The 16,606-nt window shown below is 44.5% G+C and overlaps 1 protein-coding gene across 1 annotated transcript in view; it reads left to right on the forward strand.

Annotated features, from left to right (window-relative positions):
- Positions 1-16,606, forward strand: part of CPS1 (carbamoyl-phosphate synthase 1) — a 129,860-nt gene that overhangs the window by 40,545 nt on the left and 72,709 nt on the right. Inside the window, exons 10-16 of the mRNA XM_084643769.1 lie at positions 2,484-2,625; positions 5,109-5,186; positions 6,719-6,817; positions 7,596-7,691; positions 13,349-13,538; positions 15,734-15,891; positions 16,230-16,358. Of these exons, the coding sequence (XP_084499895.1) occupies positions 2,484-2,625; positions 5,109-5,186; positions 6,719-6,817; positions 7,596-7,691; positions 13,349-13,538; positions 15,734-15,891; positions 16,230-16,358 (892 nt within the window). The remainder of the gene's footprint in view (positions 1-2,483; positions 2,626-5,108; positions 5,187-6,718; positions 6,818-7,595; positions 7,692-13,348; positions 13,539-15,733; positions 15,892-16,229; positions 16,359-16,606) is intronic.

Raw genomic sequence — 16,606 nt, forward strand, 5'->3', positions numbered from 1 at the left:
AGCAGATGACAGAACGAGGAGTAATGGTCTCAAGTTGCAGTGGGGGAGGTTTAGATTGGATATTAGGAAAAACTTTTTCACTAAGAGGGTGGTGAAACACTGGAATGCGTTACCTAGGGAGGTGGTAGAATCTCCTTCCTTAGAGGTTTTTAAGGTCAGGCTTGACAAAGCCCTGGCTGGGATGATTTAACTGGGAATTGGTCCTGCTTTGAGCAGGGGGTTGGACTAGATGACCTTCTGGGGTCCCTTCCAACCCTGATATTCTATGATTCTATGATTCTATGAGGACTGCAAAGAACCCAATACATCAATATTTTGCCTTCCCCTCTCCAATGTCCAGGATGCCAGATGAGTTGGGGATCTACATATGCTGCTGCATATCTGTCCCTCTTCCCATAGGTCACATCTCAACATGACCTAAGGGGTAGAGTGAACACCATGGATGCAGAATGCACATCTTTCTCCCTGGGTCAAGCACAGCTAGAAACCAGCAGTGTTCATTTGTGCACTATGCCTGCTGCTGGTCACTAATTAACATCTCCACTAGATCCCCTGCCAGCTTTGGCGCTCAGGTCCAAAGGATACTGCTTTAATCCTCCCTGCTAAATAACTCACTAGGAGAAACTGTGAATTTACATATGGCCAGTGGTGAGCTGGAGCCGGTTCGCACCAATTTGCTAGAACTGGTAGTTAAATTTAGAAGCCCTTTTAGAACCGGTTGTTCCACGAGGGACAACCGGTTCTAAAAGGGCTTCTAAATTTAACACCTGGCCAAAAGTGGCACGTTAGGCGCCAACTCTGTGGGTGCTCTGGGGCTGGAGCTCCCATGGGGAAAATTTGATGGGTGCAGAGCACCCACCGGCAGCTCCCCGCCTTGCCCCGCACCTGGCCCCAGCTCACCTCCTCCTCCTCCCCTGAACACGCCGCCCTGCTCTCCTTCTCCATTACCCTCCCCCAGCTTCCTGCGAATCAGCTGTTCGGCGGGAAGCCAGGGCGGGCTGAGAAGCAGGCGGCGGCTTTGCGCTCAGGCCCAGGGAGGCGGAGGTGAGCTGGGGTGGGGTTGTGCAAGGAGGGCCGCCCACACCGCAGCAGGTAACCCGGAGGGAGGAGGGGGTGCAGGGGATCCGCTCCCCATCCCAGCTCGCCTCCGCCTCCCTGGGCCTCAGCTCAAAGTCGCCGCCTGCTTCTCAGCCCTCCCAGGCTTCCCGCCAAACAGCTGATACATGGGAAGCTGGGGCAGGGGTGGAGAAGCAGAGCGGGGCAGTGCGTTCAGGGGAGGAGGCCGAGGTGAGATGAGCTGGGGCCGGGCACGGGGCGGGGAGTCGGCACCTAAGGCGCCACTTTTGATGTGATCAGTGGGGGGAGCGGCTTCTCCCCCTGCTCCCCCCCCGCTACGCTCCCCCGCCCCTAGGAGCCAGAGGGACCTGCTGGATGCTTTCTGGGAGCTGCCCCAGGTAAGCACTGCCAGGACTCCCCACCTCGCCCCCCGGCAGGTGCCTCTGGCTCTTAGGGGTGGGGTGGGCACCCACTACGGTGGCCCATGAGACCCTCCTACCCAGTTCTGGGGGCAGTCAGGGGAGGGGGTGGATGGGGCAGGGGTCCGGGGGTGGGGCGTCAAGGAACGCAGGGGGTTGGATGGGGCAGGAGTCCCCGGCGGGGCGGGAGTGGGCTACGACCCCCTCGTGGGGTGAGGAGGGAACTGGTTGTTAAGTTTTTGGCAGCTCATCACTGCATGCAGCAGGCCAGCCATGGCACTTTTACACTGGGCATCGTGTGCCCAAGAGATCAGAGCTGGAGTAGGTGTGACCACCTTCAAAGATAACATTGGTACACCCTCCATTGCTGCTCCTGCTGGAAGCTGATTGCAGCTGCAATGGGGTATCTCTGCTCAGTGTATTGCTCAGATTACAAATCTGACTCTGGACAGATGATGAGATTTTACCATTGACAGATACATTTGGCTTGTAAGTACCGATGCTCCTTTGGATACTGTCTTCTGTGCACTGTCTCCACCATACTTCTCAGCGGGCCTCTCTCTCAGCCTGCACACTGATATGACTCCATCATAACCTGGATAGCAGTAACTTTATTTATTCGTTCCAGCAATTGACCTTGTTCCCCTAAATCAATTGTTCATTTCAAGGCAGGTTAGAAACTGTTTGTATGAGTTGGTCCAATGCTGCTAAAGAATATCACTGTTCGAGTTTGATTTCTTGATCATTGTGGTTGTGATATTGACTATAGAAATCGAATAGCTGCTATTGCTTAGCTGTAACTCCCTCCTCCAGCCAGACCTTCTAAATTAATTTGTGTTGGGGAGATAAAGTATCTGTGTCATTCTGCAGGTGCGTAATTAGAATGGTCAGTACTTTGCTTTTGCTAACTGCCATGCATTACTGTGATATTCTCCTCTTGCCCTTGATGTTCCGTTCCCTCCATCACCCACATCTCTGCCTCTGTCCTTTCCCCCTCTCTTTTCTTAGAGGTCAGAATCAGCCAGTTATTAACCTATTGAACGGACAAGCTTTCATTACTGCACAGAACCATGGCTATGCACTTGACAGCAACACCCTTCCTGCTGGCTGGAAACCTCTTTTTGTGAATGTCAACGATCAGACAAATGAGGTAAACACACTCTCTCCAGATACCTGCTCAGGCAATGGGTGAGACGGGAAAGATGGTCATTTATTTCACTCACTTGCATCACTCAAGCCTGCTTTATCTGCAGGAACAGCATTGCAGGTTATCCATCACGACCAGTTGTTCCCTAAGAAATCTTTTCTCTCTGTTTCATTATCTGATAATTACCTTTATTTGGTGGCACTGCTTTGTCAGCCGAATTGGTTACTGTGACCTGTGGGTGACCACTTGGCCAGCTAAGCAAGCTGCAGAATCAGTGCAATGATCCCTTCCCACCTCTTGAGGTGCCCCAGTGTGCTGTACGGACACAATCTCTGCCCCAACGAGCTTACAGCCTTAATAGACAAAGTGTGGGAGGGGAAGCAGCGGCACAGAGAGCAATGACTTGTCCTGGGTCACACAGTAAGTCTGTGGACAAACAGAAATAGGAACCAGGCCTCCTGAGTCCCAGTTCGGTGCCCTATCCACTAACCAAGGCTGCCTTCTGTAAACCTGTGTTATTCTTGAGACTCAGAGAAATGCTGCTTAAGAGTAGCTGTTTAGAAAAAAACATTTCGTGTGGGTGGATACCTCCCTATCCCCTTGTATTAGCTCTTTGCTCCCACCCCACATCAAGCTTGATAGGTTGGAAACTGCTGTATTGTACTAGTGTGTGTTCAAAATCCTTTTCTGGAAGACACTGTTAGCAGAAGTTTGTTTGCCAGCTGGTGTTGGCTACAGTTCTGAGTAGAGCTGGACAAATAGTGGAGAAAAAAATTCCCACCACCGTTTGCTTCAGTGTTGAAATTAGTTAGCTTTGGCCTCATTCGCACACCCCGTTTTGTGTTCACTTTATATGAAGATTGGAGCAGTTAAACTGGGCTGGCAAAAATATTTGTGGAAAGCAAAATTCAGAGTCAGATGATCAAGAATGATGCCCCGGGCTGGGTCATCTGTGGGGGGGGTAAACTTACAACCTCTGCATCTAAAAAACACGAGACCCTATTGCTTGATCTAAAGAACGAGGTCTGTTATACTGGACACAGTAGCAGACACATAAACAGCTATACGTGTTGTAGCCATTAGAAGGGAACAAAGAGCCACACGATGTTAGCCCACTTTCTGAAAACATTCACAGAAACTGAATTTGATAACCCCACGTGTAAGTTGTGTTCTCTTCTGTTCAGGGAAGAGAAATGAAACCGTGCGACCGATCTGGCCAGTCCCAGCTGAGCAAACCAATGCAGATACCAAATATTTATAATCAAGCCATGGAATAAAAATTTGGAAAAGACATATGTAGACTAAATAAAAATAACTAATACATTAAGGGACACTGTAGCCAGCTCATGATATTTTGTGACCAGAAGCAGGGCATAGCTCGCACAATAATTAACTAATTGTGAATTCTGTACTTTGTGGTAGCTATACGAAGGCCCCCAGCCAACAGCCCATCTCTCGCTTCCACCCTCACCACCATCCCAGGCTCTCTCCCTTTGTCTCCCTCCGCTCTCAACCACATCTCTCATCCCTGCTCCCACCCAGCACGCCTTCGCTGAGGCCTACTTTGGCCCTTCCTCAGGGGAGTGGAGGTGGAGCCTGCAGTGGGCCCTCTCAGCGGCCAGGGCTTCTCATCTTCTACCTGACACGGTCACCTTCTCATGATGCAGCAATTGCTCCTTCAGACCTCTCTCATGTGTTGTCCCAGGGACAAGCTGCAGCCTGTGTCATGCCATTCATGAGAGAGGTCTGGTGCCTCCTGCTGCAGCTTGCTTGGAACTGCCAGCATCTGCTGAAAACCCAGCCCAGGCAACTCTCCAGCTGTCCTTGGTCTGGCAGAGTGTTCCCACTTGTCATCTCCTGACAATGGCCCTGGGAAGAGACAACCTGTGTCCGCGGCTGCAGCATCCATAATTTGCCTCACAGTGTTGAATTACAGACACGGTGCCATGTCCAACGCTAGAATAATGAAACTACTGACGCCGGTGGAGTTAGAGCAGGGATGTTTTTGGCCCAGTGTTTTGAGCAGTACTGATATGAAATCAGAGCAGCAGAAGTAGTCATTCTACTTCAGCCGTCTCCAGGGTGACCTTTTACTGCTATGTGTCCCCTCCTCCCAGCCTGCTCCAATGTATCCCCCCCCCCACCACCACCTGCTCCAATGTTGCATCTGGAAGGAGACTAGCATATCTTCTCTGGTAAGTGCTTGGCAATCAGTAGCGCTGTTCAAAGCATTCGCTATTCAGTAGTGCACAATCCAGTAGGTTACATGGGTACTGTATTGCCGGTAAAATGGTGAATGGCTCAATGCTTTAATGGATAAAACACGCTGTGAAGACTTGGAATGAAATAAGTTTCAACTCAAAGGCCTCAAAAAGCATACCAGCCGCTTGCCCTTCAGTGCCTACAGGGTTGCAAGCAGTAGCCCTCCTCTATCCCCCTCATTGCCAGGATGTCGTTGTCTAAGGCAATCTCTTTTATCCCTGCAGGGAATTATGCATGAGACCAAACCAATTTTCACAGCACAATTTAACCCGGAGGCCAGTGCGGGGCCAACAGACACAGAGGTACTGTACAGAGACTGATTCAGGGTTGCTATGGGGGTGGCTGAAGGAATGCATGTAGAGTATAGAGCAGCTAATGGAAGAGCCCTGACAATCTTGATGCAGTGACATTCCTAGGTCCTGTTTTCGGAAATGTCAGGACCCTAACCAAGATCCCAGTCCTGCATAGACTTGCCTGCATTTGGTCTGATTCAAAGCTCATTGAAATCAGTGGAAAGATTCCATTGCCTTCAGTAGGCTTTGGGTCAGGCTCTCGAGTGACTCCATTAACACGAGTAGCAGAAATCGATCTCATGTGCTTTGCGTCCTTGAGTGACTTCATTCACATTGATGGGATTACTCACGTGCAGAAAGTTTCTCATGGGCTTAAATCTTTGCAGGACGGGACCCATACCCCTTTTACCTGAGATGGCTGTAAAAGAAAATTTTCTATTTTATTAAAAAAAAAAGAAACCCAGATGCTTTTTTTGAATAAATCCCATTAACTTTCTCATACATTTTAGTTCTAATTTCAGATTTTGTAACTGTAGAGTTATATAAATGGATTCACACTCACTCTTTCTTGTTCTCCTCACTGAAATGAAACGTTAATCCCCCATCTGTGACTTCATGCAAATTCCGATAGCAACTGGTTGTGTAGTCTCAGTGAATGCCAAAGCAGCAGTTGCAGGCAGTGGTGCAAGGAGAGGGCATGTCTGAACATAAATCTATTATTGAGTATTTCTTGGGAAAGGAAGCAGAAATAGTTGGAATTGATTTGATTTTAATTGTAATTTGATATTGTTGATTAAATATATAAGTGAATCTCTTGGTAAAAATTCTTACCTGTCTGAGTGATCTGTGAATTGAAAAGAACTGAAAACCACCCCAGAATTGTCCTTGTAACCCCTTGTGCAGGTCCAGTCTTTGAATACTGTAGAGTACTGCATATGCTGACAGGTTTAGAGTGTCCTTGAAGGCGCACTGTGCCCAATCAGATCCACAGCTGGTGTAAATCAGTATAGCTCCACTGATCTGGTTAAGAGTACAATATTCTGATTTCTAACTTTTAACATTCATTCTTCCCTTGTACGTGTTATCACCCATGTACAAGTAAAGTATGTGTGTTGGGGAGGGATGGGTATGAGTGAATGAATGAATGGGTTCTGAGTAGCAGCTGTGTTAGTCTGTATCCGCAAAAAGAAAAGGAGGACTTTTGGCACCTTAGAGACTAACCAATACATTTGTTAGTCTCTAAGGTGCCACAAGTCCTCCTTTTCTTTTTGAATGGGTTCTGTAGGCTTTCTCTCCCTATTCTCCCCCCTGATACCATCTTGCTTCCTTGAATATGGCATTACGCCAAAGATCATTATAGAAATTAGAAATATGGGGCCAGATTCTTGGTTGGTGTAAGTCAAAGTCATCTGAAGTCAATGGAGCTATGTTGACTTACATCAGCAGTGGATTGACCCATGGCAGGCCTGGTTTTTCTGTCTTTCATTCGTATTTATTTAGTCCTGGTTGGGCACTAAAATACATGTGTTTACCTTTACCAGTTCCTGTTTGATTCGTTCATTTCGCTGATCAAGAGGGGAAAAGGTACAACTGTTGCCTCAGTGTTGCCCAAGCCCACAGCTTTAGCTTCTAGACTTGAGGTCAGTATATTAATGTTCTTTATTTTTAGCTGTCAGTCATACACCAGCTATAACTTGTATTGAATCAGATGGAGAGAATGCAGAGCATAAAAAATTACCTGTGAAACTGAAGTACAGGATTCCCTTACAAAAGCTACATTAAGATTTAATTTCTTCTCATTATGGATTTCTCTCTCTCTCATTATTTTATTAACTCTCTGTTCCTTCGTGGAAGTTTTTGAAACATGGAGGTTTGTGTATATGTTTTTGTATGTTCTCCAGAGCAGAATCTATGCTTGTTATGGTGATCTCTGTATTTCATGGCACCTCATGCAGTCGTATCCAGCTATGAGATTTGGTTGACAGCATCAAGCTGAAGCTGCATTGCTAGAGAAGAAGTTTGGAATTCTTAGCATGAGCCGAGTTGCACAGCGAATTGTGCCTTCAAAATGCAGCTGAATAAAAAATACAACACAGAGATGTGGGAAGCCAAAGTGAAGCCTGGCTGTCTATAAATAAATTAAACAATCAGTACGTTTACTGCATATTTTGTGTAAAACATCAGTTGCCTCCATTTCTTTACCCGCCTGTGCACGATATGGGTTCAATAAATTATTTTTTGGAAAGTTGGACGGAAAGCTGCAGGTTTTCTGAAGCTGGCTTTTCTTCTCTCTTTGACCTAGTTTTTCATGATTCAAGGCCATTCCACACTGCATAGTCTCCCTTCACCCCAGTTTAACTCCCCTCCTTTGCACCTGTTGTGAAATCATTCTAATCATTTTATATTATTGACTTTTAGGTTTCCAAAGTTCTCATCCTAGGATCTGGAGGTCTGTCAATTGGCCAGGCGGGGGAATTCGATTACTCTGGGTCACAGGCTGTTAAGGCCATGAAGGTAAGAGAAGGCTCCAGGTACATTAACAGAAGTTAATCTGCTTTTCCTTGTTGCAGCTAACCTGATTATTTATTCCACCCTAGTCGAAAGCTGCAGATTTATGTAAGTTACTGAGCAGTAGAGCTGGTTGAATTATTTGGGGAGGATAAATTAATTGGTAAATTTAGCCCTTATTTCTGTTTATGAATTACTGACCAACTGATCTGTGTTACTTTATTCATAAGTACTCACCAACCAGCTTATGGAAATAGCTTGACTTTGAATTTCAGCCTTTGTATTGTTGTGATCTGTTCTCTTTGACTATGTCCCCTTGACCATTGAACGCTGTCTAATGGTGTTCCTTCTGTTCCCTGATTGGATGACTGAAACTTCATCAGCAGGAGAGTAATGAATGGCAATTAGTGCACTTACTTCTGAAATGAGCTGTCAGATGAATAAATATCTGCGCTAAAATTAGTGAAACATTTGTGATTCCATGAATGTTTTCATACAGAAAGTGCCAGTCACCAAAATGCTGATGGGAAATGAATGGTATGACCCCACTATTAATAGTGACATGCACAAGCTATGTTTGCTGGTGAAAATACGTGTGAATTTTCTTTGTGTGCTATCCAGTCAGCTCTCCCCAACAGGCTATTATTTATTATAAATGAGATAAAATAGGTTTTAAAAAGCCAGATGTTCCATTTTTGTCCATGGGGCAACTCCACTGTCAAAGGGGTTTCTCCAGGGATGAATTTTGCCCAGTAAGCTTAATGAGCAGGCATGTTGGTACGACCTGTTGGTGTCTCCTTTCTAACACGTATCGCACCACATTTTCAAGAGTCAGAAAAAGTGTCTGTGCACGTCTCTGTGTGCCTAAATTGCACAAGTAAAACACCCTGTGAATGCTTGTGAATTAGGGATTTGCATCACCAGAATCCTGACTGGTACATGCTTGTTGGGCGTTTCATATGCAGAGCTAGAGGGAACAAACTTATGTGTGTTTTAGTTTACAGCATAAAGGCTCAACCCCAGCTCTGGCAGCTTTGCACTGTTCATAGCAAAGCTGTTGAAAAATGACCCCAAAGGGGCAGCTGAGGATTGCTCTTGAGACAGGGTCATCACTGGGTAGTGCAAAGTCAGCTCTGCAGCCCTGTGCCCCCATCACCTGCTCCACATGGGGTTGTATGAAGAGAAAGCTCATGGCACTCTGCCACAATCACAGCTGGCTGCAGACTGGGTAACTTAGAGCAGCTGTGAGGCTGCTTTAAGGTAAGATAGCTGGCCGAAGATCAGGGGAAAGGAATGGTGGCTTAGAGCTACCTCCCCCCCCAACATTTTCTCTCTCTCTCTCTCAAACTCAAACACACACACACACACACACACACACACACACACTGCATCGGGTTTAAACTTGGTGTAGCTGAGAATTGAATTCCAAATGTGGTGAAACATGTATTTTCTGTGCTTTCTTTGCACTGTGTATTACCACTGCTGGCTCCAAGTCTACGGTGGCTACATACTCAAGCAATGCATATCAAATCAGGAGAGGAGCGGCCTAGAGCCATACGGATAGCAGTCTGAATTCTCAAGGAGGGCATCTCGTATTTCTTCTTCTCTGTCCTCTCTCACAGTTCTAATTCGGAGCCAAAAATTATTTTTTGCAATAAATCTTGCCAGCTTGCCCTTCCAAAGTACCCTTTCTCTCTTCCCCATACCATGGGCCAGCTGTCCTGATCTTGGTGCTAATCAGCCAGACTACTTGCTCTCCTTGACCTTGCTTCTGGTAGTGTGATTTACAGTAGTATGCAGAAGATGAGGCAGTTGGTCAGCATCTGGCAAGGGGACAGCTAGATCGCGTAGGTGGGAGAAAAATGGGGACAGGTAACGAGCAAAAAATGTGAGGCTAAGGATTTTTCTTTGCCAAACTTTTAATGATTATTTTTTTTGGAGAAATAATCAGTAACAATTGCCATTACCAGGCACACTGAACCATATTGCTATTATTTGCAACCTTTCTAGTCATTTAAGCCCTGGCTCCGTAAAGCGATTAATCATGCACTTAAATCCACCAGTTCACTTAAGCACGTGTCTACCTTTAAGCTGAAAGGGCTACTGAATCGAGGCATTATTCACAGACATTCAGGTGAGTGAAAAGAACAGGAGTACTTGTGGCACCTTAGAGACTAACAAATTTATTTGAGCATAAGCTTTTGTGAGCTACAGCTCACTTCATCGGATGCATTCAGTGGAATGAATAAATCTCCCCACTGTATTTTCCACTGAATGCATCCGATGAAGTGAGCTGTAGCTCACGAAAGCTTATGCTCAAATAAATTTATTAGTCTCTAAGGTGCCACAAGTACTCCTTTTCTTTTTGCGAATACTAACACGGCTGCTACTCTGAAACCGCAGGTGAGTGAGTTTTTCTTCGCAAGGATGTGCATGGAAAGCACGTGTGCCATGAATTGTAGCACCTATAAATATTTGAAAGTGCATATGCGCTGGAAATGGCCTTTTGAAAAAAGCCCTTTTTGTTATTTGTGTGGTAGATTCACTGAAACAATTCTAAATACGGGTAGGTATTATAGACTCAGAAACAGGGAGCTCTCCTGCCGTCTTATGGTGAAGACTCATTTATTATTTGTATCACAGTAACACCCAAGAACTGCAATCCGATTTCAGGGCCCACTGTGCAAAGTACAGTTCTAACACTTACTAAGAAGAGCAGTTTTGTCACACCAGAAAATGATAGGTGGGGAAAAGCAAACCATCAGGAGAGAAGATGCAATACAATTAAATAAAAGCATATCTTAGCACAATAGGCATTTGTCATGAACATTAGTGAGCGGCCTTGCCATAGCCAGCTGGGTTTGCAGATACCCTGGCACAGATGAGTATAAAGGAGGGATCTGAAATAGATAGATATTACAATTGGTTGGAAAATGGGGTGGGGGGGAGGGGAAGGGGAAGGGGTTCCCTTGAAAAATTTCAACATAAGTGGGGTGAGGGAGGAAGTTTCCAGAGAAATTTCCAGCAGAAAGTTTTGACTTTTTGATGGAAAAAAACTCAAACTGCAAAACTGAAAAATTTTCGCAGTTTGGTGAAAAACCAAACATTTTCCTTTTGCTTTTTGGTTTTCTGACCAAAAAAACCCCCCAAAGTTGCAAGGAAAGCTGGTGCTTTCTGAAAAATGTTGTTTAAACAAACTCCCAATTTTCCATCAACCAAAAGTTTCAGTGGAAACTTATTTTTAGCCAGCCCTAGAAGATATAATTTCAGTTATCCACATAGAGAAAAGAAACAATAGCATGTGACTTAGTTGACCAATCATGAAGCACAAATAGTGAATATTCTGGGTGACCCAGTGTGAAACCAAGCCATACATTTGTTCACACAAGTAATTTTGAATAAAAACTATATACATACCAGTGCCAACCTGTTCACAGATCATTTGTGAACAGAGAAAAGGGCTAAAGTAATTAAAATAATTATTTTCAAATTATAATTTGCTGAGTTTGGTTTCTCAGTATACAGCTGAGTCAGTCAGAAGCCAATTCAATGTATTTTGAGAAATGACACAGAGACCATGTCAGTTTTCTTTTCTGACAAGCTTCAGTATGGTAAGTGCGCGGTTATTATATTATTCTACTCTAGTTGTATTTTACTCCGTATTTGCTTTTTCCTGGATAATGTGTCCCAGATGCATCTTTACTCCCAGTCTGAGAGCAAGTGAGGGTTTTTCTTTCTTCTTTCGTAATGTCAATGGATATTTAGCTCCTGGCAGAGGATCAGAGCCCATTTTATTCAGCTCAGAAACCCTAGAGATTGATTGTCCTGGTAAGCTAATCAGAGGACCTCTTGGTTGAACTGTCCCAGTGTTTCATTTAGTATTATTACGAATCATCCTCTCAAATTGCTGAATTAAGAGGTATTCCAGCCTCTCAAGTAGGAAAGAACCTGACATTACGTTCTTCCCAGTGCATGTCAGGAAGTGACCTGGTAAATAGGTTTGATCCACACTGGTGTCATGATATTTGAGGCAGTTCAAACACCTCTTGGAGCCCCCTACAAAAGTAATTGGAATAGGGTTACTATGTGCAAGTCCCAGGGTTTGGTGTGTGACCTCCTCCTCCCTCCATGTGCCCAAACTCCTCTGGGCTGCAAGCAATGGATGTGATGGGGCGAGTCTTGCAAGGAGAAGGGATTAAGTAAGATGCCTGGAACTGGTGGAGAGAGTCAGGAGAGTAGTGGTTGGAGTTTTCTTTTAAACAGAAAGGGTGGGGAGCCAGCAGGGGTTTTTCCTACCAGGATGGTATAATAAGGGAAGACATCTAGATTCTCCGGGGGCTTGAGTTATTCTCCTCCTAGAGCTCTCAGTCAGCAGGAAACTGCTTATATTCCCCTTCCCAAGACACTGCTGCCGGCGCAGTACGCAGCACTGCTGGGGACTCCTACAGCTACAGCCTGGGCAGCGTTTTCTGAACCGGTCCTGATTGCATTGCAATTTTTTCTTGCTTTGAGGAGCTGCTGACCCTGACATGCCAAGCCCTTGACCATTTTCTTTTTTTATGATCAATAGCCTTCTATATTATGGTGTCCAGTTTGTCCTGTAAAGGTCATACTCGTCTTCCTTATTCTCCTCCACACTAATCTTGTAAAACTGATCATTCAGACTCCTTCCTTTAGAATGCTATATTGGGTGTCATTTTTAATACAAGGTCAGTCAGTGTTAGCACTACAGACCATCAACATTCAGGGCCACAATCCCTCTGCTTCCCAATACAACCTTCTCGCTGCAGCCATGTTCTGAGTCTGCCTCTGGCCTACAGGTATTATAGACGCACCGGGCTGAATTCTGCTCTCATTGTTACTGGTGTAACTCTGTTGGCTTCTCTGCTACCTACTTATAATGTTTCCAGAGGAAGGGGAAGGGTGATCTGGGGCCTGGACTGGAACTCAGGAGATCTGGTTTCAGTTCCCACCTCTGTCTCCCAAACATCCCAGGTGCCTGACTCTGTTGATGTCAGTGGCAAAGCTCTCCTTGTCAATGAGGCCAGGATTTCACCCTTAAACTTTTCTGTGCCTCAGTTCCCCATCTGTAACATGGGGATGAAAATGCTTCTTTTCTCCCCCTCTTTGTCTGGTCTGTTTAAATTGGATGCTCGCTGGGGCAGGATTCTCTTGCTAGATGCATAGTCCAAGTGAAAACAGAGCCCCGGTTTTGGTTTGGGCCTCCAGGCACCGCTGTAAAACAAATAATACTAAAGAACTTTCTTAAGTGTTTCTAGCTGAGCGGAAAGAGACACTGGGCCAATGTGGGTTCTCAGTGTGGTAATTCCAGCAACTGTAAAGACCTGCAGTGGTGCAAACGAGAACAGAAACTTACTGCACCGTCTCTCTCTTTCGAAGAATGTCTGGAAAAACATACAGGAAGTTCCTTCTTGTAGTGTCCTGGGGAGGTACAAAGAACTGAAAAATATTCAGGTACCATGATCAAGACACCTGGTGTTGGGCTATTCAGCCAGAGAAAACATTATTTTCAGTTACTGGCATGATACCTAGTCACTTGTTAAGATCTTCATTCATAGTTGTCATGTTTCTAGTATCTCTGTGCGTTTACCTCTCAGTATACAGAACATTTTAAAACTTTAATGTTGATTTTCATTTCTCAGGAAGAAAATGTGAAGACAGTCCTGATGAACCCCAATATTGCCTCAGTCCAGACCAATGAGGTTGGCTTAAAGCAGGCTGACACGGTCTACTTCCTCCCCATCACCCCACAGTTTGTCACAGAGGTCATCAAAGCAGAAAGGCCAGATGGGTTAATTCTGGGCATGGGTGGCCAGACAGCTCTCAACTGTGGTAAGTACTGTGGAATTGTAGCTGTATTAATCTCTCTAGCCCCACATCCGTCACCTTTATACCTGGCTCTGCCTGATCAAACCTATAGCAATCTCAGCCAGAACATTTAATTCACTTACAAATGTTTATAAGCAGAGATATTGGTCTAATGGACTGATATAAGTATTAATTTAATTTTACCTATTGAATATGACTTGTAGTGGCTATATTTTATAGTTATCAGTTATACAGAACTCTTATAGACGTTTCATGCAACAGTGTTTTGCAATTGCAGTTTATAAACCTTGGTTTGGACGACAGATTTGAGGCGTGTTCTGTACCTAAACATTAAGATGAAGATTGAAAAGGGAAGCTAGAGGGATAGTGGTGCTTAGTTTAGCTTAGCATGGCAGCTCCAACTGGCACTGCTCCATTTAGGATCAGAGATGGCTCCAAACCACAAAATTCAGATCTAGATGCAGCTTTCATAGATTTTAAGGCCTACAGGGATTACTGTGATCATCTAGTCTGACCTCCTGTATAACACAGACCAAATCACCTCACCCCATAATCTCTGCACCAAACCCATCATCTTCTGATGGAAGTATAGCTTATCTTTTAGAAAGATATCCAGTCTTGATTTAAAGATTTAAAGTGAGAGGAAATCCACCACATTCCATTCTAATGCTTCAAAGAATAAGTGTGTCCAAATTCAAGGTTTTGGTCCTAAGTAGTATAAAAGGAAGATGTATTTGCAAAATCCAGACTGGAGCTGGGTGCAGATTGTGGCTGTCCCCAAGGTTTGCAGGTATTTGAATCTGTGTGCTGTTGTATTTAGGAATTTCCTTAGTTAGCATTATCCCACTTTTAATAGAAAACAATGTTTAAAACGGGAACATTTAGCTGTGACCTGAAATGTGTCAAATTAAATGTAAATGTTTCATGTTTATTTTATTACAGTACCGTATATACTTGTTCATTAGCCTGTTCATTTATAAGATGACCCCCCAAGATGGTTAGGTAAAAATAGAAAAAGCTGTATGACCCTTTCATAAGCCGACCCTATATTTCAGGGGTTGGCAAACTTTGGCTCCTGGCCCATTAGGGCAAGCCACTAGCAGGCCTGGACGTTTTGTTTACCTGGAGCATTCACAGGCATGGAGCCCCTCAGCTCCCAGTGGCCGCGGTTTGCCATTCCCAGCAAATGGGAGCTGCGGGAAGTGGCGCACCCATTGGCTGGGAACAGCAAACTGCAGCCACAGGGAGCTGAGGGGCTCCATGCCTGCAGACTCTCCAGGTAAACAAAACAACAATGTATTAGATATTCAATTCGGTGATCCAAAGAGTTTTAAAAATCATCAAATTTTGGTGTAGACCCATTTATAAGCCGACCACTGCTCTTTGATGCGTCCCTTTTTTACCAAAAATATTTGGCTTATGAATGAGTATATACTGTATTTCCAAAAAGGGTGGTAATTTAGAATTTCCCATAATTCCATCCTGTTACAGTAGATATGGAAGGAGAAACCCACACTGTCTTTACAAACTTAAACTTTATCACTACCTAATGGCTCTTTAGGATTGCCCATTCTTTGGATCATTTAGAATTACACAGGTTTAGCATTGAGACTGCACTCCATGGAACATCCCTTCATATAAAGGGACGTGGGTTAAGATTGTCTAACAGAACTTTTCTGTCTCTAACTTTAATGCTCTTTCAATTTCATTGACTAGATGGAACTAGAACGACATGGGGCTTGTTTTCTATTGCCCTATACCTTGTGTAATCATCTACACCCGGGCAAAGTGTGTGTGAAATGTTTCCAAATCAAAATGGTAGTGCTTTCTTACATCCTTTATGTGCAGCCATCCATGTTGACACATGGAAGAAGAGAATTAAGCCATATATGTGTGACTATGCCACTGGCCTGCTTGCTCCTCTGCTCAGAATCTGCTTCAGGTACTCGTTGCCCCAATTCAGGAAAGTATCCCTATTTCTAGACGTTACATCATCGAATGCTTAAATTTAGTCACATACTTAAGTGCTTTCTTGAATGTATTGGTTTTGGCACTGAATTTTGACACTTCAAATTGAGAAACTATGGCGGTGGGGACCGTGTATGGACCCAGCTAGCTAGCTGCAAAGCCAGATTCCCCATTCGCTTTCCTTTCTGTACAGCATAGGTGCTCTGATTCTAACTCCATTCTTTCCACAGGAGTGGAGCTGTTCAGACGAGGTGTTCTGAAGGAGTATGGAGTGAAGGTCCTGGGGACGTCTGTTGAAGCCATCATGGCCACCGAGGACAGGCAACTGTTTTCTGACAAACTGACCGAGATTAATGAGAAGATCGCTCCCAGCTTTGCTGTGGAATCGGTAAATGCGAGGAGCTCGGAGACGCAAGGCTGCCATGCTCGGCTTTATTGTTCTTTAAACAGCTGAAACCAAAAGCATACCTAGTGTAAATCCATTGAAGTCAATGAAGATGTACCAAGTAGGATCTGGTGCATTGAAGTCAGTAGGGATGGCCAGGTGTATCTGAGGGAAAAATTTGGCTCCTGGAGTCACAACAAAGGCATAATTCTTTTCTCTTGTCTAATTTGGGGAAGTGCCTTATTGATGGGTTTCCCAGTACACTATATAACCTGATGTGTACACTTGAATCAGGTTAGTCCTTGTCGTTTTATTTGACGTTTATTCCTGTCTGCTTTAAGATTGAAGATGCTTTGAATGCAGCAGAAAAGATCGGCTACCCAGTCATGATACGCTCTGCCTATGCTCTGGGTGGACTAGGGTCAGGTATATGTCCTGACAAAGAGAGACTGCTGGATCTTGGGACCAAGGTATGTGTGCAGTTGATAGCTATAGGGATCTACCTTGCCATCTGATTTAATATATTCTTGTAATAGTCACAGATTAGTCTAGATCTACATACTTTATCTTACTGGTAAAACATTATCTTGATGCCCTCTAAGGTTCTGTCTTCATAATACTTGCCCTTGACTTGGGTAGTATGAATGATTAAGTAACATTGTTCATGGCTGTTAAATTCTGCCAGAAATTATTCATAATTTGAACAAATGTTTCAGCA

The sequence above is a fragment of the Lepidochelys olivacea genome, assembly GCF_965140295.1.
Source record: "Lepidochelys olivacea isolate rLepOli2 genome assembly, chromosome: 11".
Classification (NCBI taxonomy): Eukaryota; Metazoa; Chordata; order Testudines; family Cheloniidae; genus Lepidochelys; species Lepidochelys olivacea.